A 25994-nucleotide genomic window follows, 5' to 3' on the forward strand; every position below is an offset into this window, starting at 1 on the left:
GCCAGGGCGGGATCAGCCAGCTGCGGCTTCCCGAAATGCATGATTCATTTGCAGTCTGGATGAGGAGGGGTGAACATCTCCTGCTCTGACTGCACCTGGGAGGGATTGCTGCTGGAGGATTGGGCCGCCTGTGAGTGCTTTGGGACAGGGCAACACTGCCAACAACTTTAGCAGTATTCAGACCCCTCTGGCGACACATTTTTTTTTAAATCGATACATCTAGCGATTTTTTTATAGTGTTATTGGAGACTGACGTGAAAGCACATATCGTTCTTACTCTTCTCAACAAGCAGCCACCCTACCACTGGTAAAAAAAAAGTTGTCACGACGTACGCGCGTGCTGCTGTCTCGCCTTTCGCTCACGTGACTCAGCCAAATACCGTAGTGCTCCACCCCCTCACTCTGCAACAGTCAGGCCACCATGACACATAATGCCATGGCTGCCACGGTGTAACTTAGAAATAGTCTAAAACCCGCAACCAGTACATTTTCTCCCCGCGACATCGTTTTAAATGTAGCCCAATTTCAGGAAAACAGCGAACATGGCAACACTGCACCAATCGGATAAATGTGGCAACCACTCTCTTGAGGCAAACAATTTTGGGGGGGCTAGTTTTCAGGCCTTGTTCGTTGGTTTTCAAGTATTCAGAAATGTAAAAACGGGCAACCCTGGGGAAATAGCACGTGATTCAGAGCCGGCGCCCTCTGCTGGTTAAAATAAGTAGGTGCCTGAACCTTAATAATGCATATTTTAAATTACAGCATTTGAACAGTAACCAAATAACACCAGATTCAATTATTTAATGTGAGAAGTAGATATGTACAAAAATAATTCCGTAATTTCATTTTCACCCCCTGGGTTTTGTTATGATTTTGGTGTCAGCTGAGTGTTCAGTCTGTGGGTAGGTGGGGTCACACAACAAGCCAAGATGGCCGATTTTGAGGAGCCGCTATCAGAAGAGGAGAAGGTAACGATATTATGATTTTATTCACAAGTAACTCTATTATTCTATTCTAAAGTTACTGTGTGTCACCGGTTGTTGAATGGTCAACAGTAAATGGGTACTATATTTTAGAGCTACTAGCGTTCGCTCTGTTTCAGTAAAGAGACGATTCACTTGAGTGGCTAGCTAACTATGCTAACGTTAGCCTGAACCTCACTGGCAACTTTTACTGGCTAGATATTGTAACTATTAGTTGTTATATAACTATTTAGCTATGTACAGGAATACAGTTCCAGTGTGTTTAATGGAAACCCATGATCCTACTTTTTGGATATGGTTAGATCTGTTGGGCCAATTCAAGAAGTAGCTAACGTTAGCTGTTAGGCAAAATAAAACCGTTTCTAGCAGTGCTAGCTAGTTACCTACCTAGATCAGAGGTTTTCTAGGTCAAACAGATACAGTTGCAGCTCAGATGCTTCTGCTAGCTATAGACGCCATAAAGAGAGGACGTGCATACACACACCCGACACTTTACTATACACCCGACACTTTACTGGTGCGAGTGCTTAACTGGAGTACAGTGCTATGGCCCTGTCCAGAAGCAAACAACCCTAGGATGGCCTATTCCCTACCCCCAACCCTTCAGGACTTTACTGCACGCATCCAGTGTGTGTGACGACAAAACATATTTTTTTGTCCACTTTGTCCTCAGAAACTTTGCCATATAGTGACTATATATCAGATCTACACAAGTGTCCAGTGGTTGTTTCTGTACGGGGAGGACATTGGGTATGTCCTGTGTGGAATGCAGCTCGGGTTCCGGGCATGAGAATCTGTAAAGACTGGTAGTTTCCATAGAAACTGGATAAGCAGCAATCTCTTGAGGCTGGCCATGCAACTGCATCTGTTGGGTCAAAATCAGTGGCACTGGTTTCTAATGTCCAGGATTTGTGTTTAATGTGTTTATAAATGAACTTAGGCTACCTAATGCTATTTTTCAGTGTGTTGTCCATTAGCCTAAAGTATCAGTTTACGCCACTCTCACCACCTCCTCAAGTAGGCGCCTCTGTGAACATCATAGACAGGACACAGTCTGAATCACTCTATGTACGGTTTACTGGGATTATAATTTAGTAAAGTCTTCCTAGCTCAATACTATTTTCCCCACTCAGCCTGATCTAATCTAGAACATTTCTAAATTAAATTGATGTAGGTCTAGTAGGATACTGATTCGTCCTCTCTCCACAGGTCCGCATAGCAGCAAACTTCGTTACCCATGCACCCCCTGGAGAGTTCAACGAAGTTTTCAACGGTGAGAAGGTTTTGTTTTCCACTAAAAAGAATGGAGAATAGCCTACAATCACATTGTTGTTTAAATGGTGCCATGTAGTTTGTGATTGTAAGGGTTTCTTGACTGAAGGTGAATGTGTGTTTTGTGTAGTTTGCTAACTGACTGACTAGTTGTTGATGTATTGTAATATAGTGGATCCGTGGTTTAAAGGGTTACTTGAAGGCAGGCAGACAGCTTCTTTAAGTGCAAGATGTTTGTTCACAGGTGAAGGATGCAAGGCCAAGGTAGAGCAGGAGTCCACATTTATAGGTGAAGGATGCAAGGCCAAGGTAGAGCAGGAGTCCACATTTACAGGTGAAGGATGCAAGGCCAAGGTAGAGCAGGAGTCCACATTTACAGGTGAAGGATGCAAGGCCAAGGTAGAGCAGGAGTCCACATTTACAGGTGAAGGATGCAAGGCCAAGGTAGAGCAGGAGTCCACATTTACAGGTGAAGGATGCAAGGCCAAGGTAGGGCAGTGGTCCACATTTACAGGTGAAGGATGCAAGGCCAAGGTAGGGCAGGAGTCCACATTTACAGGTGAAGGATGCAAGGCCAAGGTAGAGCAGGAGTCCACATTTACAGGTGAAGGATGCAAGGCCAAGGTAGAGCAGGAGTCCACATTTACAGGTGAAGGATGCAAGGCCAAGGTAGAGCAGGAGTCCACATTTACAGGTGAAGGATGCAAGGCCAAGGTAGAGCAGGAGTCCACATTTACAGGTGAAGGATGCAAGGCCAAGGTAGAGCAGGAGTCCACATTTACAGGTGAAGGATGCAAGGCCAAGGTAGGGCAGGAGTCCACATTTACAGGTGAAGGATGCAAGGCCAAGGTAGGGCAGGAGTCCACATTTACAGGTGAAGGATGCAAGGCCAAGGTAGGGCAAGAGTCCACATTTACAGGTGAAGGATGCAAGGCCAAGGTAGAGCAGGAGTCCACATTTACAGGTGAAGGATGCAAGGCCAAGGTAGGGCAGGAGTCCACATTTACAGGTGAAGGATGCAAGGCCAAGGTAGGGCAGGAGTCCACATTTACAGGTGAAGGATGCAAGGCCAAGGTAGGGCAAGAGTCCACATTTACAGGTGAAGGATGCAAGGCCAAGGTAGAGCAGGAGTCCACATTTACAGGTGAAGGATGCAAGGCCAAGGTAGGGCAGGAGTCCACATTTACAGGTGAAGGATGCAAGGCCAAGGTAGGGCAGGAGTCCACATTTACAGGTGAAGGATGCAAGGCCAAGGTAGGGCAGGAGTCCACATTTACAGGTGAAGGATGCAAGGCCAAGGTAGAGCAGGAGTCCACATTTACAGGTGAAGGATGCAAGGCCAAGGTAGAGCAGGAGTCCACATTTACATGTGAAGGATGCAAGGCCAAGGTAGAGCAGGAGTCCACATTTACAGGTGAAGGATGCAAGGCCAAGGTAGAGCAGGAGTCCACATTTACAGGTGAAGGATGCAAGGCCAAGGTAGAGCAGGAGTCCACATTTACATGTGAAGGATGCAAGGCCAAGGTAGAGCAGGAGTCCACATTTACAGGTGAAGGATGCAAGGCCAAGGTAGAGCAGGAGTCCACATTTACAGGTGAAGGATGCAAGGCCAAGGTAGAGCAGGAGTCCACATTTAGAGGTGAAGGATGCAAGGCCAAGGTAGAGCAGGAGTCCACATTTACAGGTGAAGGATGCAAGGCCAAGGTAGGGCAGGAGTCCACATTTACAGGTGAAGGATGAAAGGCCAAGGTAGGGCAGGAGTCCACATTTACAGGTGAAGGATGCAAGGCCAAGGTAGAGCAGGAGTCCACATTTACAGGTGAAGGATGCAAGGCCAAGGTAGAGCAGGAGTCCACATTTACAGGTGAAGGATGCAAGGCCAAGGTAGAGCAGGAGTCCACATTTACAGGTGAAGGATGCAAGGCCAAGGTAGAGCAGGAGTCCACATTTACAGGTGAAGGATGCAAGGCCAAGGTAGAGCAGGAGTCCACATTTACAGGTGAAGGATGCAAGGCCAAGGTAGGGCAGGAGTCCACATTTACAGGTGAAGGATGCAAGGCCAAGGTAGAGCAGGAGTCCACATTTACAGGTGAAGGATGCAAGGCCAAGGTAGGGCAGGAGTCCACATTTACAGGTGAAGGATGCAAGGCCAAGGTAGGGCAGGAGTCCACATTTACAGGTGAAGGATGCAAGGCCAAGGTAGAGCAGGAGTCCACATTTACAGGTGAAGGATGAAAGGCCAAGGTAGAGCAGGAGTCCACATTTACAGGTGAAGGATGCAAGGCCAAGGTAGAGCAGGAGTCCACATTTACAGGTGAAGGATGCAAGGCCAAGGTAGGGCAGGAGTCCACATTTACAGGTGAAGGATGCAAGGCCAAGGTAGGGCAAGAGTCCACATTTACAGGTGAAGGATGCAAGGCCAAGGTAGAGCAGGAGTCCACATTTACAGGTGAAGGATGCAAGGCCAAGGTAGGGCAGGAGTCCACATTTACAGGTGAAGGATGCAAGGCCAAGGTAGAGCAGGAGTCCACATTTACAGGTGAAGGATGCAAGGCCAAGGTAGAGCAGGAGTCCACATTTACAGGTGAAGGATGCAAGGCCAAGGTAGGGCAGGAGTCCACATTTACAGGTGAATAGATAATAAGATGTAGGATAATGACAAAATAGATTATATTTACAAAACCCAACAAAAGTTGACTTCAACAGCTAAAAACTCTTACAAGCTGAGTTGTGTTTTTATTTTATTTTTATTTCACCTTTATCTAACCAGGGAGGCTAGTTGAGAACACCTTTATCTAACCAGGGAGGCTAGTTGAGAACACCTTTATCTAACCAGGGAGGCTAGTTGAGAACACCTTTATCTAACCAGGGAGGCTAGTTGAGAACACCTTTATCTAACCAGGGAGGCTAGTTGAGAACACCTTTATCTAACCAGGGAGGCTAGTTGAGAACACCTTTATCTAACCAGGGAGGCTAGTTGAGAACACCTTTATCTAACCAGGGAGGCTAGTTGAGAACAAGTTCTCATTTACAACTGCGACCTGGCCAAGATAAAGCGTAGCAGTGTGAACAGACAACGACACAGAGTTACACATGGAGTAAACAATTAACAAGTCAATAACACAGTAGGAAAAAAAAGAGTCTATATACATTGTGTGCAAAAGGCATGAGGAGGTAGGCGAGCAATTACAATTTAGCAGATTAACACTGGAGTGATAAATGATCAGATGGTCATGTACAGGTAGAGATATTGGTGTGCAAAAGAGCAGAAAAGTAAATAAATAAAAACAGTATGGGGATGAGTTAGGTAAATTGGGTGGGCTATTTACCTATGGACTATGTACAGCTGCAGCGATCGGTTAGTTGCTCAGATAGCTGATGTTTAATGTTGGTGAGGGAGATAAAAGTCTCCAACTTCAGCGATTTTTGCAATTCGTTCCAGTCACAGGCAGCAGAGAACTGGAAGGAAAGGCGGCCAAATAAGGTGTTGGTTTTAGGGATGATTACAGACTGACAAGTTGATGTTGATGTATGCTTTTGCGTTCCAGATGTGCGGCTTCTCCTTAACAATGACAACCTGCTCAGGGAGGGAGCGGCTCAGTGAGTTGCACCTTATCATGATGTGATGTCAACATTTTGAAACAACCCCACATCATTACTTATCATTAGTCATCATTATTGGTGTAGGAGTCTGTAAATATCCTATGTTCTATTTCATTCTGTGTTCTCTCTCCCCAGTGCTTTTGCCCAGTACAACATGGATCAGTTCACCCCTGCCAAACTTGAGGGCTATGATGAACAGGTAAGAGTGATATAAGGCTGAGTTTATCTGGAGCCGCAGTCTGATGATCACACTATATTTACTGTTATTATCACGTTAAGTCTGTTTAGTACAGTTTACTAAACAAATTGTGTCAACAACAACCGTTAACAATCCTCTCCCCTCCCTCTCCAGGTTCTGATTACAGAGCATGGGGACCTGGGTCAGGGGAGGTTCCTGGACCCTCGGAACCGGGTGTCGTTCCGCTTCGACCACCTGAGGAAGGAGGTGAGCGATGTGCAGCCATACGACGGAGACGGCTCCCTGAGAGCTTGGAGAGAGGCTTGCGACACTGCACTCAGCGCATACGTTAAAGAGCACTACCCCAGCGGAGTCTGCACGGTAACCCCCCCCCCCCACACACACACACATTCATAACACAACCAACCTCACTCAGCACATACATCAGAGTACCTCCCCAGTGTCTGTATGATGCAGCACACACTTCCATCAAAGAACAGAAACAACATTGTGCTGTTGACCCTGACTGACCCTTGTGATATCGCCACTGTATGTCAATTCTTCAAGCCGCTAATCATGAAATCCGTATTCGCTGCAGGTATATGGGAAAACAGTTGATGGCCAGCAAACCATCATTGCCTGCATTGAGGGACACCAGTTTCAACCCAAAAACTTCTGGTACAGTTCCAACGGCATCATTATACATTGGTCTTTACAAGTTCAGAATGTTATGTGACTTCATCTCTTTCACACATACTTCATCTGCCTTCTCTCTCTCTCAGGAATGGGCGCTGTAGGTCAGAGTGGAAGTTCACAATTGGTCAGTCTACTGCTCATGTAGTGGGTGTGTTGAAGATACAGGTGGGCAGTCGTGATATTTACTACAGAAACAAATGCTGAAGATAATAATTAAACACCCAAAGTCTAGTAATGAAACAGACTCTCTCTCTAGGTGCACTACTATGAGGATGGTAATGTGCAGTTGGTCAGCCATAAGGAAGTGGAGGAGTCTATAACGGTGACTGTGAGTGGACATAACGCTGATTCTATTTAGTAACAGCTAATTAGAACCCATTTTGCTTCAGTGTCTTCATTCTATCCCTTTAATGTAAACATGAGAAGGAAGCAAACTGTAAGTAACAACTTATGCCATTATGTTGTATAACCGGTATTCTGAACAGGTTAGGTCAGTTCAGGTTGTGGTCACAATTACCTGTGTGGGAAAGGAGACTCTTTCTAAAATAATTTGTCAACAGAATGAGAGCCAGACTGCCAAGGAGTTTGTGGATATCATTGAGAATGCTGAAAATGATTACCAGGTAATTTACCCCTTTTTTCAATGTGTGTGTGTGTGTGTGTGTTCTGTTCTTTATGGCTCTAAACTTCTGTTGTAAAATCTCCTCCCCTCTCTCCTGTTGCTCCTCCCCTCCCTGTAGACGGCGATCAGTGAGAACTACCAGACTATGTCTGACACCACCTTCAAGGCCCTGCGCCGCCAGCTGCCCGTCACCCGCACCAAGATCGACTGGAACAAGATCCTCAGCTACAAGATTGGCAAGGAGATGCAGAATGCATAGAAGAGCAGAGACTCACACCGCTGGGCTGGCAACACACGCTCGCACAAGGACTAACCAAAGCTTATATATATATATATTGTAGTCTGGGGCAAAGCAAAGAGAAAATACAACAAACCAAGCTGCAGATTGACAGTCTGTTGGGCACAGTTCTGTATTGTTTAAAGAAGCTTTGGTTTTGGAGAAAAAGTAAGTGTCTTGAGGTACAGGAGGGGAGTTTGAGTCTGCTAAAGGGGTACTGAATTTCATCTTGTCATGTTGACACTCTTGAACAGCTGCACCAAGACCCCAGGTTGAATGATTTTACAATGCATCCTTCCTTCTGTCCTTGATGTAGGAAACACTCCTTATTCTTATCTAGTCACGTACAGATCAGTGATTACCTCAAGAAAGGAAGGATGCATGTTGAAATAATTTAAACATGGCAATTAAGCACACCAAGCAGGGGATGTTTTCCAATAGATGTTCATATCAGCACCATTTCTCCCCTTAACAGGACTGGTCGTCGATATAGTCAGTTTTGAGGGTACTGTTTCCTTTTTCTCCTGCTGTACTCTTCCACTTCCTGTTGTATGTGTCCTCTGCTTGAGCCGATGAAGGATACCATGGCTGAAAGACTGTCATAACCTCCTCTGTTTCTGAATCAATTCTCTTCTGTCTTACCTTGGCAACAACAATTGCTGTGTCCTTTCTCTTTTGTTGAAGGAAAACCATACCAATAAATGTCTTTCCTAGGCTAAAGAACCCCATACATGCAAAGTTCCCCTTTCTCCCATGTATACACGCAGATCTATATTTAGCTATGCAGGTTTTTATTTAATCTTAGGCTCAGCCCATCTGTAATATTCACCTGTGTTTAGGTACCTTAAACTATACACAGTCATTTCAGTACTTAGTTTAAACCAGGGGCTTTGTTCAGGAGGGTCCAATGTTACAAAATGTTAAATTAGAAATACATTGTGTAGGGCAGACGCACTTCTCTGTCATGCCGAATAAAGACTTGTGTGCTCTCTACTGTAAATATCTATCTGCGAACCATGCTTCCCACAGAACACACCCCTGTTCAGCCACAACATGCACCTACTCAATATTACCATAGGCTGACTCGAGATCAGTTATTCTGTGCTGTGTTAAACCTTCACACTGACTAGCGCTGTACTCTGATGCGACCTTCAGGACTGTACTGCCCCATTCTGTTGTACAAATAAAAGAATTGATCATCTTGGCCTGGTTGTTTTCCTCGGGCATTGTATTGCTGGATTCATCACTTTGGCATCAGTCCAGCAGCAGTGGGAGCTGTCATAGACTGGTCTACTTCAATCTGACTTTCTGCGATTCCTTGCATCTTATCTCCTTGCCTCCTTTCCAGGTGCATTGGAGGTTCCCCCTGTTTTCCAATGTGCTTTGAGAAGGAAGCGAGGAGAGGAATCTATGTAAGATGAATAGTGAAAGAGACAGTCTTGACTTATTGACAGGAAACGGGTGGTTTTGGGGAACAATGCTAGCAGAAATCAGGCTATTAGACTGAAGAAATTGATGCTTGGTTGGGATGTTTATTTTGCAATTGAAAAATCATATGCATAGTTAAGTTGTGAAACAATACACAAGGAAAATGCTTGCGTACATTTAGAATAATTAGGAGACAGAAATGTTGAGAAACAGTTTGGGTTAGGTAACTTCCAGAAGACAGAAATGTTGAGAAACAGTTTGGGTTAGGAAACTTCCAGAAGACAGAAATGTTGAGAAACAGTTTGGGTTAGGAAACTTCCAGAAGACAGAAATGTTGAGAAACAGTTTGGGTTAGGTAACTTCCAGAAGACAGAAATGTTGAGAAACAGTTTGGGTTAGGTAACTTCCAGAAGACAGAAATGTTGAGAAACAGTTTGGGTTTGGTAACTTCCAGAAGACAAATGTTGAGAAACAATTTGGGTTAGGTAACTTCCAGAAGACAGAAATGTTGGGAAACAGTTTGGGTTAGGTAACTTCCAGAAGACAGAAATGTTGAGAAACAGTTTGGGTTTGGTAACTTCCAGAAGACAAATGTTGAGAAACAATTTGGGTTAGGTAACTTCCAGAAGACAAATGTTGAGAAACAGTTTGGGTTAGGTAAGTAACTTCCAGAAGACAGAAATGTTGAGAAACAGTTTGGGTTAGGAAACTTCCAGAAGACAGCAGGAGATTATTTTGAACAAATAAAAGCATTCTTATCATTGTGCCCTGTTTTGTTAATATCATCTTATAAAACCTTAAATACCACAAATATAAGACCTATGAGACCAACAACAGTGACAAAATGTTGTTAGGTTCAGGTTATGAAACACAGTACAGTCATGTTATTAATTACTTCCCACTTGTTCCCATTTTGACAAAGGTGTAAAAATAGACGAAGGGTTAGGTCTACTCAGTTACAAAAAGAATGATACAGTGGTACAGATCTGACCCCTAGCTAGTCCCCTTTATAAATAAAACGTGTGAGTTCGCCAAAAGATCTGGGAGGATTTCAAAGGTATAAAACCAGTCTGTCACTATCTGCTTTAAACATAAGGATTCGACGGTTCAAACTCAATTCCAGGTAGAAAATATTAGCCTACAAGAAAGACGTTTGTTCTGAATTTGGTCCCTTTTGGAAAAAACAAGAAATTGTCCCAGAATAAAAAAAAAGTTGTACATATTTAAGTGTCACCTTATTTTTCTATCCCAGTGTAAGATCTGTCTCAGAGAAGGCCCAGTGTAAGGTCTGTCTCAGAGAAGGCCCAGTGTAAGGTCAGTCTTCGGGAAGGCCCAGTGTAAGGTCTGTCTTCGGGAAGGCCCAGTGTAAGGTCTGTCTTAGGGAAGGCCCAATGTAAGGTCTGTCTTAGGGAAGGCCCAATGTAAGGTCTGTCTTAGGGAAGGCCCAGTGTAAGGTCTGTCTTAGGGAAGGCCCAATGTAAGGTCTGTCTTAGGGAAGGCCCAATGTAAGGTCTGTCTTAGGGAAGGCCCAGTGTAAGGTCTGTCTTAGGGAAGGCCCAGTGTAAGGTATGTCTTAGGGAAGGCCCAGTGTAAGGTCTGTCTCAGAGAAGGCCCAGTGTAAGGTCAGTCTTCGGGAAGGCCCAATGTAAGGTCTGTCTTAGGGAAGGCCCAGTGTAAGGTCGGTCTTAGGGAAGGCCCAGTGTAAGATATGTCTTAGGGAAGGCCCAGTGTAAGGTCTGTCTCAGAGAAGGCCCAGTGTAAGGTCAGTCTTCGGGAAGGCCCAATGTAAGGTCTGTCTTAGGGAAGGCCCAGTGTAAGGTATGTCTTAGGGAAGGCCCAGTGTAAGGTCTGTCTTAGGGAAGGCCCAGTGTAAGGTCTGTCTTAGGGAAGGCCCAGTGTAAGGTCTGTCTTAGGGAAGGCCCAGTGTAAGGTATGTCTTAGTGAAGGCCCAGTGTAAGGTCTGTCTTAGGGAAGCCCCAGTGTAAGGTCTGTCTTAGGGAAGGCCCAGTGTAAGGTCTGTCTTAGGGAAGGCCCAGTGTACGGTCTGTCTTAGGGAAGGCCCAGTGTAAGGTCTGTCTTAGGGAAGCTTTTCCCTTGTTAAAAATCCAGTGTATTCACTATTCTAGTGTATGTAGTAGACAACACGTAGATACGACCGGACATAATGTGTTGTAATGCAGAGAGCTGCAGAGACCAAACATAATGGGGTGCAATGCAGAGAGCTTCAAATTAGGCTTTTGAATGATTTGTATTATTTACAACATTGTGCTTTATTATAAACTGGATGGTGCGAGCCCTGAATGCTGATTGGCTGACAGCCGTGGTATATCAGACTGTATACCACGGATATGACAAAGCATTTATTTTTACTGCTCTAATTACGTTGGTAAGCACTTTATAATAGCAATAAGGCAACTATGGGGTTTGTGATATATGGCCAATATACCACAGCTAAGGGCTGTGTCCAGGTACTCCACATTGCGTTGGCCATATATCACACCCCCTTGGGCCTTATTGCTTTAGTAAACTATGTTCAGAATGTAATCTGGTACAAACTACAGTGAAAGACATGATAACTTTCAGTGCAGGTACTGCTAGATATGGTGATACGCTACAGATCAGACCAGGCAGGGGAAAGTCAGATGGGAGCATACATCTGTAAAAGTAGTGTCATGATACACCTACAGTTGAAGTCAGAAGATTACATAAACTTAGGTTGAAGTCAGTGGTTTTTCAACCACTCCACAAATTTCCTGTTAACAAACTATAGTTTTGGCAAGTCAGTTAGGACATCTACTTTGTGCATAACACAAGTAATTGACCTTAGTTATCTATGTTCTCTGTATTATTTTGGTCAGGTCAGGGTGTGATGAGGGTGGGTATATATGTTTTTGTCCTGTCTAGGGTTTTTTGTGTGTTTATGGGGTTTTTCAAGTCTAGGTGTTTATATGGCTATAGTTGCCTGGATTGGTTCTCAATAAGAGGTAGCTGTTTATCGTTGTCTCTGATTGGTGACCATATTTAGGTAGCCATATTCATTGGGTATTTTGTGGGTTATTGTCTGTGTAGTTGCCTGTGTTTGCACTCATTGTTCATAGCGGTAGGGTTGTTTAAGTGTTCTTTCTTCATTAAAAGAAGAATGTATTCTAATCACGCTGCGCTTTGGTCTCCTCTTTACGACGAACGTGACAGTAATTTTTCCAACAATTGTTGACAGACATTATTTTACTTATAATTCACTGTATCACAATTCCAGTGGGTCAGTAGTTTACATACAATAAGTTGACTGTGCCTTTAAAGAGCTTGGAAAATTCCAGAAATTGATGTCATGGCTTTAGAAGCTTCTGATAGGCTAATTGACATTTTAGTCAATTGGAGGTGTACCTGTGGATGTATTTCAAGGTCTACCTTAAAACGCAGTGCCTCTTCGCTTGACATCATGGGAATATCAAAAGAAATCAGCCAAGACCTCAGGAAAAAAATTGTAGACCTCCACAAGTCTGGTTCATCCTTGGGAGCAATTTCCAAACGCCTGAAGGTACCACGTTCATCTGTACAAACAATAGTACGCAAGTATAAACACCATGGGACCGCGCAGCCGTCATACCGCTCAGGAAGTAGACGCGTTCTGTCTCCTAGAGATTAACGTACTTTGGTGCGAAAAAGTGCAAAAGTAATCCCAGAACAACAGCAAAGGACCTTGTGAAGATGCTGGTGGAAACTGGTACAAAAGTATCTATATCCACAGTAAAACGAGTCCTATATCAAAATAACCTGAAAGGCCACTCAGCAAAGAAGAAGCCACTGCTCCAAAACCATCATAAAAAGGCCAGACTACGGTTTGCAACTGCACATGGGGACAAAGAGCGTACTTTTTGGAGAAATGTCCTCTGGTCTGATGAAACCAAAATAGAACGGTTTGGCCATAATGACCATTGTTATGTTTGGAGGAAAAAGGGGGAGGCTTGCAAGCCAAAAAACAACATCCCAACTGTTTAAGCACGGGGGTGGCAGCATGTTGCGGGGGTGCTTTTCTGCAAGAGGGACTAGTGCACTTCACAAAATAGATGGCATCATGAGGTAGGGAAATTATGTGGATATATTGAAGCAACATCTCAAGACATCAGTCAGGAAGTTAAAGCTTGGTCGCAAATGGGTCTTCCAAATGGACAATGACCCCAAGCATACTTCCAAAGTTGTGGCAAAATGGCTTAAGGACAACAAAATCAAGCTATTGGAGTGGCCATCACAAAGCCCGGACCTCAATCCTGTAGAAGATTTATGGGCAGAACTGAAAATGCATGTGTGAGCAAGGAGGCCTACAAACCTGACTCAGTTACACCAGCTCTGTCAGGAGGAATGGGCCAAAATTCACCCAACTTATTGTGGGAAGTTTGTGGAAGACTACCCGAAACGTTGGTCCCAAGTTAAACAATTTAAAGGCAAGGCTACCAAATACTAATTGAGTGTATGTAAACTTCTGACCCACTGGGAATGTGATGAAAGAAATAAAAGCTGAAATAAATAATTCTCTCTACTATTATTCTGATATTTCACATTCTTAAAAAAAAGTGGTGATTCTAACTGACCTAAGACAGGGAATTTCTACTAAGATTAAACGTCAGGAATTGTGAAAAACTGAGTTTAAATGTATTTGGCGAAGGTGTATGTGAAACTCTTCAACTGTACATGTGCAATCAACAGATTACATTTGAATCCTCTTGGAAAGACTCCCCTCTCCATGCAGCCTTTGTATTGGACGAGACTGCAGAGTGGACTTGGGCGGAGAGATTCATTAATTAATGTCCTAGAATAACTAAATGCATAATTAATAAGATCACATTTAAACATGGCTATGGAATACAAGAAACTAGGTAAAAAGATATATTACAAATCAAGATAATAAAAAACTATCCATAAATTCCAAATAAAATAAATCTTATGAATCCAATAAAACCCAGTATATTATAGATTTAATGTAATTTCATGTTAACTAGACAGTGTTTCAGACCGTTTGCTAGGTAGTGTTTGAGCTTTCATTTGATACTAAGCGGCTAATTTATGAGGTCAAAATAGGGCCTACAGAGTTGGTATAAGTAGTGGCATTTTCTGCCTGCTGCAGGACATCCAGGAGATTAAGGCCAGGATCCAATCCAGACCGCGGTGGACCCACATTAAACCGCTTGACATTTAAAGGTAATCAAAGATGGTGGATAATGAAAATGTCTTAAAAAGGCCGTTTACCATTTGACATTTAAAAAAAGTTCCTGTCTTGTGTGAGCATGCTTTCCCACATAAGCTCAAAGATGGTCACGTGAGAGAGGAAACACCCACTTACACAGACACAAACCGTGACAAAACGAACCAACTAACCAACAGCTGGCTCTGGTCTACTTATCCCCTCGCTCACTCCACCTGCCCGACCAGAAAACATGATCCTGTGAGATGTCTTGCTTTCTTTACCGTCTCTGAGGTCATTTCTGATTGAGCTGACATCAGCAGCGTTTACCTTGAATGCGATCTATTTGAACCCAGCAACATTGCTTTTAAAAGCTGCATTGTTGACTTGAGCACTCGGATTGAATCTCGGGCCTAAAAGTGAGTGAACAAGTGCAAATGGAAGAGAGAAACTAGCGTATCTGGAATGAGGGAGGCCATATGCTGCTAGCTGCTGGAGGAGAGTACTGGCTCCTCCAGCAGGAATAAGACAAAGCTGATCACAGATACTGATCCTAGGTCCGTTTTGTGTTTTCTCCTTAATGGTTAAAGATGGGAAAGGATTTGGGAAGGCTATGCTGATCCTAGATCACTTTCTAGCTGCCGTGGCCCTTAGCTGTTAGCTACCGGAGGAGAGTACCAGGTCTGGCTCCTTAGCCCCCTCCTGTCCACTGCTGCTTAGCCCACAGCCCCCCGTCAGCTCTGGGAAGAGGCTGGCCCCGGCTTGGGGGTCGGGGGAGCCTGGAGAGGGGCTCATACCCGGTTTCTTAGAAACGGGGGGTGGGTAGCACCTCTCGGACCGAAGGGTGAGGGGCGAGCGTATACCTGGGGACAGGGGTCCTCCAGGCGAGGTTTTCCCCCCAGGAGGGGAGGCTGCCAGGCTCCGATAGTCAGTCCCAAACGGAGAGCTGTTCAGTGGGGGGAGCTTGGCCCCTGCCTGCTGGCTGGTGAAACGGGACAGGACCTGGGTGACGGTGTTTCGGGCTAGCTGCTTGGCCGTGCTGTTCTCTGAGGGTGGAGGGATGGGGGTGGTGGTAGGGGACAGGTCCCGGGGGGAGAGGGGAGCCGTGCTACCCTGCTGGAGCTGCTCCTGCTCAGCCTGCACCTGGAACTTATGCCTGGCGGCGTGGAAGCGCTGGTTGACTCCAGCCTGGTAGGAGGATGTGTGGAAACCACCGGGGCTGACCAGACGCTTAGCCAGCGTGGGGGAGGAGATGGGGGAGGAGGAGAGGGAGGAAGAGGCCGTGCTGGAGGGGGAGAGGTTGGGGTGAGGGTGGCAGTGGGGGTGAGGAGGGTGAGGGTGGAGAGGGGAGGGAAGACTTGCTCCGGACTCGCTCTCTACCCCACCGTTCTCCACAGCCCCGCCCTCCTGAGGGGGGTCAGTGTCCCGTGGAGGGTTAGGGTGATGCCCGTTGACCTTTGAGACAGGGGTCACTTTAGGGTCGACGCTTGCCTTCCCATCAGGCTCTGTCTGGCTCGAGGTGGACGCAGCCGCTGACATCGCTGCTGATGCCGCCGCTGGCGCTATCTTTGAAGGAGACTGTTTCACCTCCTTCTCCTTCACCGCAGTCTCCTGCACCTTCCTAACCATTCCTTCCTCTCCTGCTGCCTCCAACCTCCTCCTCAGCTCCTCCACTTCTCTCTCCAGCCCCTTGCTCCTCTCCTCTTCTCGTCTGATCCTGGCTCTTAACTGTTCCCTCTCTGTGTCAAACTCAGCCAGCTGGCTCTCTGCTCTGGCCTCAAGCTGCGCTGCTCTGCCCTTCTCCGCTTCCAGGGCCCCCCTCAGGCTCTCTGAAGTACAGCTCTCCTCCTGGAGTTGCAGGCGGAGCTGGCTGACTCTCTGGGCCTCCTCCAGGGCCTGGCTGGTGGTTCTCTGGAGCTCCAGGGTTAGGTCCGAGGACAACTGCTGCTGCTGGGACAGAGTTTCCTCTGCCAGGCCTACTGCCCTCTCCTGCTCCCTCTGCAGCCTACGCACTGCTGCACGCTCCACCTCCAACTAGAAACACACAGAGAGATAGAGGTTGATATTTCAACTTTCAACTTCGCTTAGCACATTTATTTGAATTCCCAGATAGGAAAGGAATTGCTCCATGCCTGTAGGTGCATTTCCTATTCGCACAGACTTTGATAACTTCTTTATTTGTGTACAAAGAGGTTGGGGTGAGGGTGGTACGACTGTGATATGTTGTTGTCTCACCTAGATACAGCTATAGCACTAACTGTACGTGTTTTCCAACCCTGGTTCTCCAGTACCCCCAACAGTACACAGTTTCATTGTACCCCTGGACAAACACACTTTACTCAACTCATTGAGAGCTTGATGATTAGTTGACAAGTTGAACCAGGTGTGCTTTTATCTCCCTCACCAACTTCAAACATCAGCTATCTGAGCAGCTAACCGATCGCTGCAGCTGTACATAGTCTATTGGTAAATAGCCCACCCATTTTCACCTACCTCATCCCCATACTGTTTTTATTTATTTACTTTTCTGCTCTTTTGCACACCAATATCTCTACCTGTACATGACCATCTGATCATTCAAAATTGTAATTATTTGCCTACCTCCTCATGCCTTTTGCATACAATGTATATAGACTCCCCCTTTGTTTTCTACTGTGTTATTGACTTGTTAATTGTTTACTCCATGTGTAACTCTTTGTTGTATGCTCACACTGCTATGCTTTATCTTGGCCAGGTCGCAGTTGCAAATGAGAACTTGTTCTCAACTAGCCTACCTGGTTAAATAAAGGTGAAATAAAAAAATAAATAAAAAAATGTCCAGGGTTATAATGAAAATGATTAGTGTTGTGGGTACTGGAGGACTACGGTTGGAACACACTGTGCTAAATGACTAAAATGTAAGGCACACGAGTGACATATTTGAGCAGTTTTCTCGTCTGACCACATGGAGGTGTAAGAGTCTAGGAGAGTGGAGATATACCTCCACCCCCGAATACTGCAGAGTGAGATACACATGCACTACAGTCGTGGCCAAAGGTTTTGAGAATGACATAAATATTAATTTCCACAGTTTGCTGCTTCAGTGTCTTTAGATATTTTTGTCAGATGTTACTATGGAATACTGAAGTATAATTACAAGCATTTCATAAGTGTCAAAGGCTTTTATTGACAATTACATGAAGTTGATGCAAATAGTCAATATTTGCAGTGTTGACCCTTCTTTTTCAAGACCTCTGCAATCCGCCCTGACATGCTGTCAATTAACTTCTGGGCCACATCCTGACTGATGGCAGCCCATTCTTGCATAATCAATGCTTAGAGTTTGTCAGAATTTGTGGGTTTTTGTTTGTCCACCTGCCTCTTGAAGATTGACCATTAAGGTCTGGGGAGTTTCCTGGCCATGGACCCAAAATATCGATGTTTTGTTCCCCGAGCCACTTAGTTATCACTTTTCCTTATGGCAAGGTGCTCCATCATGCTGGAAAAGGCATTGTTCATCACCAAACTGTTCCTGGATGGTTGGGAGAAGTTTCTCTCAGAGGATGTGTTGGTACCATTCTATATTCATGGCTGTGTTCTTAGGCTCACCTTGTCTTCTCTGGACAAGCTTTTTTCTGGATGCCCCAAACAATCAGAAAGGGGATTCATCAGAGAAAATGACTTTACCTCAGTCCTCAGCAGTCCAATCCCTGTACCTTTTGCAGAATATCAGTCTGTCCCTGATGTTTTTCCTGGAGAGAAGTGACTTCTTTGCTGCCCTTCTTGACACCAGGCCATCCTCCAAAAGTCTTCGCCTCACTCTGCGTGTATATGCACTCACACCTGCCTGCTGCCATTCCTGAGCAAGCTCTGTACTGGTGGTGCCCAGATCCTGCAGCTGAATCAACTTTAGGAGACGGTCCTGGTGCTTGCTGGACTTTCTTGGGCGTCCACTCTCCTTGAAGTTCTTGATGATCCGATAAATGGTTGATTTAGGTGCAATCTTACTAGCAGCAATATCCTTGCCTGTGAAGCCCTTTTTGTGCTAAGCAATGATGACGGCACGTGTTTCCTTGCAGGTAACCATGGTTGACAGAGGAAGAACAATGATTCCAAGCACCACCCTCCTTTTGAAGCTCACAGTCTGTTATTCAAACTCAATCAGCATGACAGAGTGATCTCCAGCCTTGTCCTCGCCAACACTCACACCTGTGTTAACGAGAGGATCACTGACATGATGTCAGCTGGTCCTTTTGTGGTAGGGCTGAAATGCAGTAAAAATGTTTTGGGGGGATTCAGGTCATTTGCATGGCAAAGAGGGACTTTGCAATGAATTGCAATTGATCTGATCACTCTTCATAACATTCTGGAGTATATGCAAATTGCCATCATACAAACTGAGGCAGCAGACTTTGTGAAAATTAATATTTGCGTCATTCTCAAAACTTTTGGCCAAAACTGTACTCCTGCATCATTATATTCAACATTAAATATTTTACTTTATATTTCTGTATTTTTCTACTGAAAAAGGGGTAAAGGTAAGCTTTAAAAGAAAACGCAAAATGGATCATCCCAAAACAACTGTTCTGAAAGTGCCATGTGCTGTTCAAGTGATGTTCATATCAGAATCAATCATTAGAGTGTAATATGTAAAAGTTCATGAAAAAACATTGCTGGATTCTACAAAAACAGATTGCAGGAAAACACACACACACACACACACACACACACACACACACACACACACACACACACACACACACACACACACACACACACACACACACACACACACACAGCCTTACATAAATAGAGGCTTCCTGAGGGGTCCCTCTGTGTGTGTGTGTGTGTGTGTGCTGACCTTGATTGGTCAGGGACAGTCATTATCTCAGGCTTTCCTGGGCCCCAGGCTGCCGGTCAGCTGAACAATAGCCTCTTCCTCCTTGTTTCCTATGGAGCCGCCCAGCCTGTGTGTGTGTGTGTGTTGTGTGTGTGTGTCGGCCTAGACCCCTCAACCCCACTGAGATACACAATAGATCCCCAGTCAGAGAGAACTGATGCTACTCACAGGGACTTAAATCAGCCTGTAGTGTTGGGGCCATGGGGAACACAGAGAAGGGAGAGGAGGGAGAGAGGTGGGAGGAGAGTGTGTTCACAGATGTTTAACAGTCCCTCTTCTTATTCTGATTTAGTCTTAGACACACACACACACACACACACACACACACACACACACACACACACACACACACACACACACACACACACACACACACACACACACACACACACACACACACACACACACACCTGCTGCAGTAGTTTCTCCCTCTCCTTCTCCAGCATGACGGTGACATCCTCATCCTGCGCCGACTCTAGTGCGTGTCGGTGCTTCTCCTCCTCCAGATCTGCAATCACCTGCCAATCAAACAGAGGAGGACCAATCAGATCACAGATCACAAAAATAACACAGTGGGCGGATATGCTACGTCACTTTGTTTTCAGACGACTTCGCCTTGGTCTTTGAACGGGGTACCTGGCCCACACCCGTGAGGCAGCCTGGTTCCAAAACCAATGCAATTAACCATTAATATCAACTTTCACCCAGTGCAAAACACCATTAATATCAACTTTCACCCAGTGCAAAACACCATTAATATCAACTTTCACCCAGTGAAAAACACCATTAATATCAACTTTCACCCAGTGCAAAACACCATTAATATCAACTTTCACCCAGTGAAAAACACCATTAATATCAACTTTCACCCAGTGCACAACACCATTAATATCAACTTTCACCCAGTGAAAAACACCATTAATATCAACTTTCACCCAGTGCAAAACACCATTAATATCAACTTTCACCCAGTGAAAAACACCATTAATCAAACCTCCTCAATACTTTCAAAGGCTTTGCCATCAATGTAAGCACTTTCTTTCTCTTTCTTTCTCTTTCTTTCTCTTTCTTTCTCTTTCTTTCTCTTTCTTTCTTTCTTTCTTTCTTTCTTTCTTTCTTTCTTTCTCTCTCTCTCTTGCTCTCTCTCAATTCAATTCAAATGGTCTCTCTCTCTCTCTCTCTCTCACCCCACTCAGGGCACCAATAGAGAGGCTGTATCTGAGGTGTGGCTACAGTATGCCTGTCCTGGTCCGGTGTGTTGGAAACCTGGAAAAGAACAGGCCCATTGTGTCAGCCTCAGTGCCAGCTCCAGCACCCAACCACAGCTGGGAACAAAGACTGGGGCTGGGCCGCATTATCCACACACACACACACACACACACACACACACACACACACACACACACACACACACACACACACACACACACACACACACACACACACACACACACACACACACACACACACACACACACACACTGGTCTGGGAGGAAGGGGTGTGTGTAAGGACGCCCTTACCCTCCTGTGTCTGCTCTCTGCGGCTGCCAGCTGTCCCATCATCCTCTCCTGCATCCTTTTGCAGTGGGCCATGACCAGCTTCAGCACAGCCAGAGGGTTGGGCCCCACCACGCTGCCCTGGGGGTCTGAAGGGGACCAGTCATCCATGGTATGGCTATCCCGCTGCAGGGCCAGGAAGGGGTCACTGAGGTCATACTGACCATAGCGCTCCTGGACGAATGAGTCCCTGTGCTGGGCCTGGAACACACACACACACACACACGCACGATGAGACAGTCAGTATAGAGCAGCATATCAATTCACGGTGGACTGGACATGTTTCATAAGGTGCAGTCTGGTTAGCATTGAGGTAGACCTTTCTTTACTCTGAGCAGACAGTCAGGCCCAGTGCTCTATTCCCAGCAGAGCCAGGTGGCCCAGGGCTGTGCTAGAGTTAGTGGAGGCTTTAGGCTTTAGGGGCGGCAGGTAGCCTAGTGGTTAGAGTGTTGGGCCAGTAACCAAAAGGTTGCTTGATCAAATCCCAGAGCTGACAAGGTAATCAGTTGTTCTCCCCCTGAACACGGCGGTTAACCCACTGTTCCTAGGCTGTCATTGTAAATATGAATTTGTTCTTAACTGACTTGCCTAGTTAAATAAATAGTAGATTGAGCAGGGTCTAGCCTAGCCAAGGGCTATGCGGCCTTCTAATGTTTCTAGCTCTGTGCTAAAGAGGACAGAAAGTTAAAGTGTGAAAAACTGACTCAGCTACATTATGAAGTACTCCACCCCTTTGTGTGTGTCATTTGTGCATGTCTGAACAGGAAACACAGTGTGGAAAGGAGATAGCATGGTCCCCACCATTACTACTGCCAAGAATAACACACACGGCACCACTGTGATTTTACACACACACACACACACACACACACACACACACACACACACACACACACACACACACACACACACATGTACGTTAAACAACTCGGACACACTGCTACATACACCACTCACTTAATGCTGGATATACACAGACACATATTGTAACAGGCCTGTCCCACAACACAACAATACCTCAACCATTGTTCTTTGAGTGTGGGCATTAACAGATGGCCCGCCCTCCCACCCCAACACAAAAGGGGTGAGGCCGTCCATACACCCCCGCAAGGGGCAGATGTTAACCCCTCCCAGGGGAAAGACGGGGTGAGTGGCAGGGCGCGAGAGTACTGTTACACACACACACACACAGTGCTGAACCAGCTGAAGTCTGTGAATGTGTGTTTGCTGCAAGACTTCTCAATCCCAAACACACAACAGTAAAACATTTGTGATGGGGGGAAATGTATACAGTTACATCGCAATATTATTTTAGTACGATATTAAATCGATATTTGACTCCAAGTATCCATTAGAAAAAATGAAAAGTGCTAGTTGGTTGGTAGCCAAAACACCTGTATCTTTTCCTTATAGATTGTTCTCCATCTTTAAAAAAATTGTGAGCCAATATGTATTCAGAATTTTAATTTCTCATGCTCTCTCGTCTCCCTGCAGAAGACATATGGTGAGCAATACATTTGTAACATCAGATTTCAATATCTAATTGCAGTAATTATAGAATCGTGATAATCGTGAAAATTGCAATTCATATTGTATCGGCACCTAAGTATTGTGATAATATCGTATTGTGAGGTCCCAGGCAATTCCCAGCCCTAGTAAAAATGGGACCATATGATTGACTATTGAAATGTTCTCTTTGAGTTAGGGTTGCAAAATTGCGGTAACTTTTCAAAATTCCCAGATTTCCCAGAAATCCTGGTTGAAGGATTCCGGATGTCCTGCTTATTCCCTCTGGTTTCCAGGAATCTTCCAACCTGGGAATTTTGGGAACGTTACGAGCTGATCCTAGACCTGTGCTTAGTCTACAGTCTTCTGCCCTGCGGACCGGAGAGAGCGATATCAGACAGAGAGAGAGATGGAAGTGTCAAAGATGTAACAACACACACTGAGAATTACACATGCCGCCAAGGCCACTCTAGCTACCATTCCACTTCTCAACACACACTGAGAATTACACATGCCGCCAAGGCCACTCTAGCTACCATTCCACTTCTCAACACACACTGAGAATTACACATGCCGCCAGGGCCACTCTAGCTACCATTCCACTTCTCAACACACACTGAGAATTACACATGCCGCCAAGGCCACTCTAGCTACCATTCCACTTCTCAACACACACTGAGAATTACACATGCCACCAGGGCCACTCTAGCTACCATTCCACTTCTCAACACACACTGAGAATTACACATGCCGCCAGGGCCACTCTAGCTACCATTCCACTTCTCAATACACACTGAGAATTACACATGCCGCCAGGGCAACTCTAGCTACCATTCCACTTCTCAACACACACTGAGAATTACACATGCCACCAAGGCCACTCTAGCTACCATTCCACTTCTCAATACACACCGAGAATTACACATGCCGCCAAGGCCACTCGAGCTACCATTCCACTTCTCAACACACACTGAGAATTACACATGCCGCCAAGGCCACTCGAGCTACCATTCCACTTCTCAACACACACTGAGAATTACACATGCCGCCAGGGCCACTCTAGCTACCATTCCACTTCTCAACACACACTGAGAATGACACATGCCACCAGGGCTATTCTAGCTACCATTCCACTTCTCAACACACACTGAGAATTACACATGCCGCCAAGGCCACTCTAGCTACCATTCCACTTCTCAACACACACATGCACGCACACACCTCACCCCTGCTACTGCCCACCCACGCATGGCAGTGCATTCCTCTCCTGGTACATCACTGTTTCACAGTGATCTCTCTCTCTAATTCAAAGGGGCTTTATTGGCATGGGAAACCTATGTTTACGTTGCCAAAGCAATGTAACGGCTGTATCACATCCGGCCATGATTGGGAGTCCCATAGGGCAGCGCACAATTGGCCCAGTGTCATCCGGGATTGGACCGGGGTAGGCCATCATTGTAAATAATAATTTGTTCTTAACTGACTTGCCTTGTTAAATAAAGGTTCAATTAAATTTAAAAAATGTAAAAAGCTAATGAAATAAACAAGTGAGAAGAAACAAATGAACTGTAGACATTGCACTCAATAACGTTTCAGAAAGATAAAGACATGTCAATTGTTAAATATTGGGGGTATTTACAATGTTATTTGTTCTTCACTGGTTGCCCTTTTCTCATAGCAACGGTTCACAAATGTTGCTGCCCGGACGGCATATTGTGATATTTCGCCCAACAGATATGGGAGTTTATCAATGTTGGAGGTTTTCAAATTATTTGTGGTCTGTGTGATCTGTGGGAAATATGTGTCTCTAATGTGGTCATACATTTGGCAGGAGGTCAGGAAGGCCAGCTCAGTTTCCATCTCATTTTGTGGACAGTGTGCACATAGCCTGTCTTCTCTCTCTGCCTACGGCAACCTTTCTCAATAGCAAGGCTATGCTCACTGAGTCTGTACATAGTCAAAGCTTTTCTTAATTTTAGGTCAGTCACAGTGGTCAGGTATTCTGCCACTGTGTACTCTCTGTTTAGGGACAGATCACATTCTAATTTGCTCTGTTTTTTGGTTGATTCTTTCCAGTGTGACAAATAGTTATCTTTTTGCTTTTTCAGAATTTGGTTGGGTCTAATTGTGTTGCTGTCCTGGGTCTCTGTGGGGTCTGTTGGTGTTTGTGAACAGTGTACCAGAACCAGCTGGCTTAGGGGACTCTTCTCCAGGTTCATCTCTCTGTAGGTGATGGCTTTGTTATGGACGGTTTGGGAATTGCTTCCTTTTAGGTAGTTGCAGAATGTAATAGCTATTTTCTTGAGCAGGTTGAGAGCTTCAAGTTCCTTGGTGTCCACATCAACAACAAACTAGAATGGTCCAAACACACCAAGACAGTCGTGAAGAGGGCACGAGAAAACATATTCCCCCTCAGGAGACTGAAAAGATTTGGCATGGGTCCTCAGATCCTCAAAAGTTTCTACAGCTGCACCATCGAGAGCATCCTGGTCGCATCACTGCCTGGTATGGCAACTGCTCGGCCTCCGACCGCAAGGCACTACAGAGGGTAGTGCGTACGGCCCAGTACATCACTGGACCTAAGCTGCCTGCCATCCTGGACCTCTACACCAGGCTGTGTCAGAGGAAGGCCCTAACAAGACCCCAGCCACCTCAGTCATAGACTGTTCTCTCTGCTACCACATGGCAAGCGGTACCGGAGCGCCAAGTCTAGGACCAAAAGGCTTCTCAACAGCTTTTACCCCCATATCATAAGACTCCTGTGTTTTAATCAAATGGCTACGCGGACAATTTGCATAGTCCCCCCCAACCCCTCTCACTTTAACTATACCTACATTTACATATGACCTCAATTAGCCCGACTAACCAGTGCCCCCGCACATCGACTCTGTACCGGTACCACCTGTATATAGCCTCCACATTGACTCCGTACCGGTACCACCTGTATATAGCCTCCACATTGACTCTGTACCAGTACCACCTGTATATACGCCCCACATTGACTCTGTACCAGTACCACCTGTATATAGCCTCCACATTGACTCTGTACCAGTACCACCTGTATATAGTCTCCACATTGACTCTGTATCAGTACCACCTGTATATAGCCTCCACATTGACTCTGTCCCAGTACTACCTGTATATAGTCTCCACATTGACTCTGTATCAGTACCACCTGTATATAGTCTCCACATTGACTCTGTATCAGTACCACCTGTATATAGCCTCCACATTGACTCTGTCCCAGTACTACCTGTATATAGTCTCCACATTGACTCTGTATCAGTACCACCTGTATATAGTCTCCACATTGACTCTGTATCAGTACCACCTGTATATAGTCTCCACATTGACTCTGTATCAGTACTACCTGTATATAGTCTCCACATTGACTCTGTATCAGTACCACCTGTATATAGTCTCCACATTGACTCTGTACCAGTACTACCTGTATATAGTCTCCACATTGACTCTGTATCAGTACTACCTGTATATAGTCTCCACATTGACTCTGTCCCAGTACTACCTGTATATAGTCTCCACATTGACTCTGTACCAGTACTACCTGTATATAGTCTCCACATTGACTCTGTATCAGTACTACCTGTATATAGTCTCCACATTGACTCTGTCCCAGTACTACCTGTATATAGTCTCCACATTGACTCTGTACCAGTACCACCTGTATATAGTCTCCACATTGACTCTGTACCAGTACTACCTGTATATAGTCTCCACATTGACTCTGTATCAGTACTACCTGTATATAGTCTCCACATTGACTCTGTATCAGTACCACCTGTATATAGTCTCC

The 25994-nt window shown here is 45.3% G+C and overlaps 2 protein-coding genes across 2 annotated transcripts in view; one reads left to right on the top strand and one right to left on the bottom strand.

The window, feature by feature from the left end:
* Nucleotides 1–407: 407 nt before the first annotated feature.
* On the top strand, nt 408–8835 carry capza1b (capping actin protein of muscle Z-line subunit alpha 1b). The gene is made up of 11 exons (XM_020459876.2): nt 408–721; nt 884–968; nt 2193–2256; nt 5804–5855; nt 5994–6057; nt 6211–6417; nt 6635–6714; nt 6819–6897; nt 6989–7060; nt 7293–7355; nt 7473–8835. Exons 2-11 carry the CDS (start codon nt 930–932, stop codon nt 7611–7613), a joined length of 861 nt encoding a protein of 286 aa, XP_020315465.1. The 5' UTR covers nt 408–721; nt 884–929; the 3' UTR covers nt 7614–8835.
* A 308-nt stretch (nt 8836–9143) lies between these two features.
* cttnbp2nlb (CTTNBP2 N-terminal like b) overlaps nt 9144–25994 on the bottom strand; it is a 44254-nt gene continuing 27403 nt past the window's right edge. The window contains exons 3-5 of the mRNA XM_020460039.2: nt 20639–20875; nt 19528–19635; nt 9144–16272 (exon numbers count right to left, since the gene is read on the bottom strand). Coding sequence (XP_020315628.2) covers nt 14896–16272; nt 19528–19635; nt 20639–20875 — 1722 coding nt within the window. The 3' untranslated portion in view covers nt 9144–14895. The remainder of the gene's footprint in view (nt 16273–19527; nt 19636–20638; nt 20876–25994) is intronic.

This window comes from Oncorhynchus kisutch, linkage group LG24, assembly GCF_002021735.2.
Source record: "Oncorhynchus kisutch isolate 150728-3 linkage group LG24, Okis_V2, whole genome shotgun sequence".
Classification (NCBI taxonomy): Eukaryota; Metazoa; Chordata; class Actinopteri; order Salmoniformes; family Salmonidae; genus Oncorhynchus; species Oncorhynchus kisutch.

What these genes read in the sequence shown, in the direction of transcription:
- capza1b (XM_020459876.2), top strand. Translation starts at nt 930, where the DNA reads ATGGCCGATTTTGAGGAGCCGCTATCAGAAGAGGAGAAG. An exon ending in GTTCAACGAAGTTTTCAACG is followed by an intron (nt 2,257 to 5,803) that starts GTGAGAAGGTTT and finishes TTTGCGTTCCAG; the next exon opens with ATGTGCGGCTTCTCCTTAAC. An exon ending in TTTCAACCCAAAAACTTCTG is followed by an intron (nt 6,715 to 6,818) that starts GTACAGTTCCAA and finishes TCTCTCTCTCAG; the next exon opens with GAATGGGCGCTGTAGGTCAG.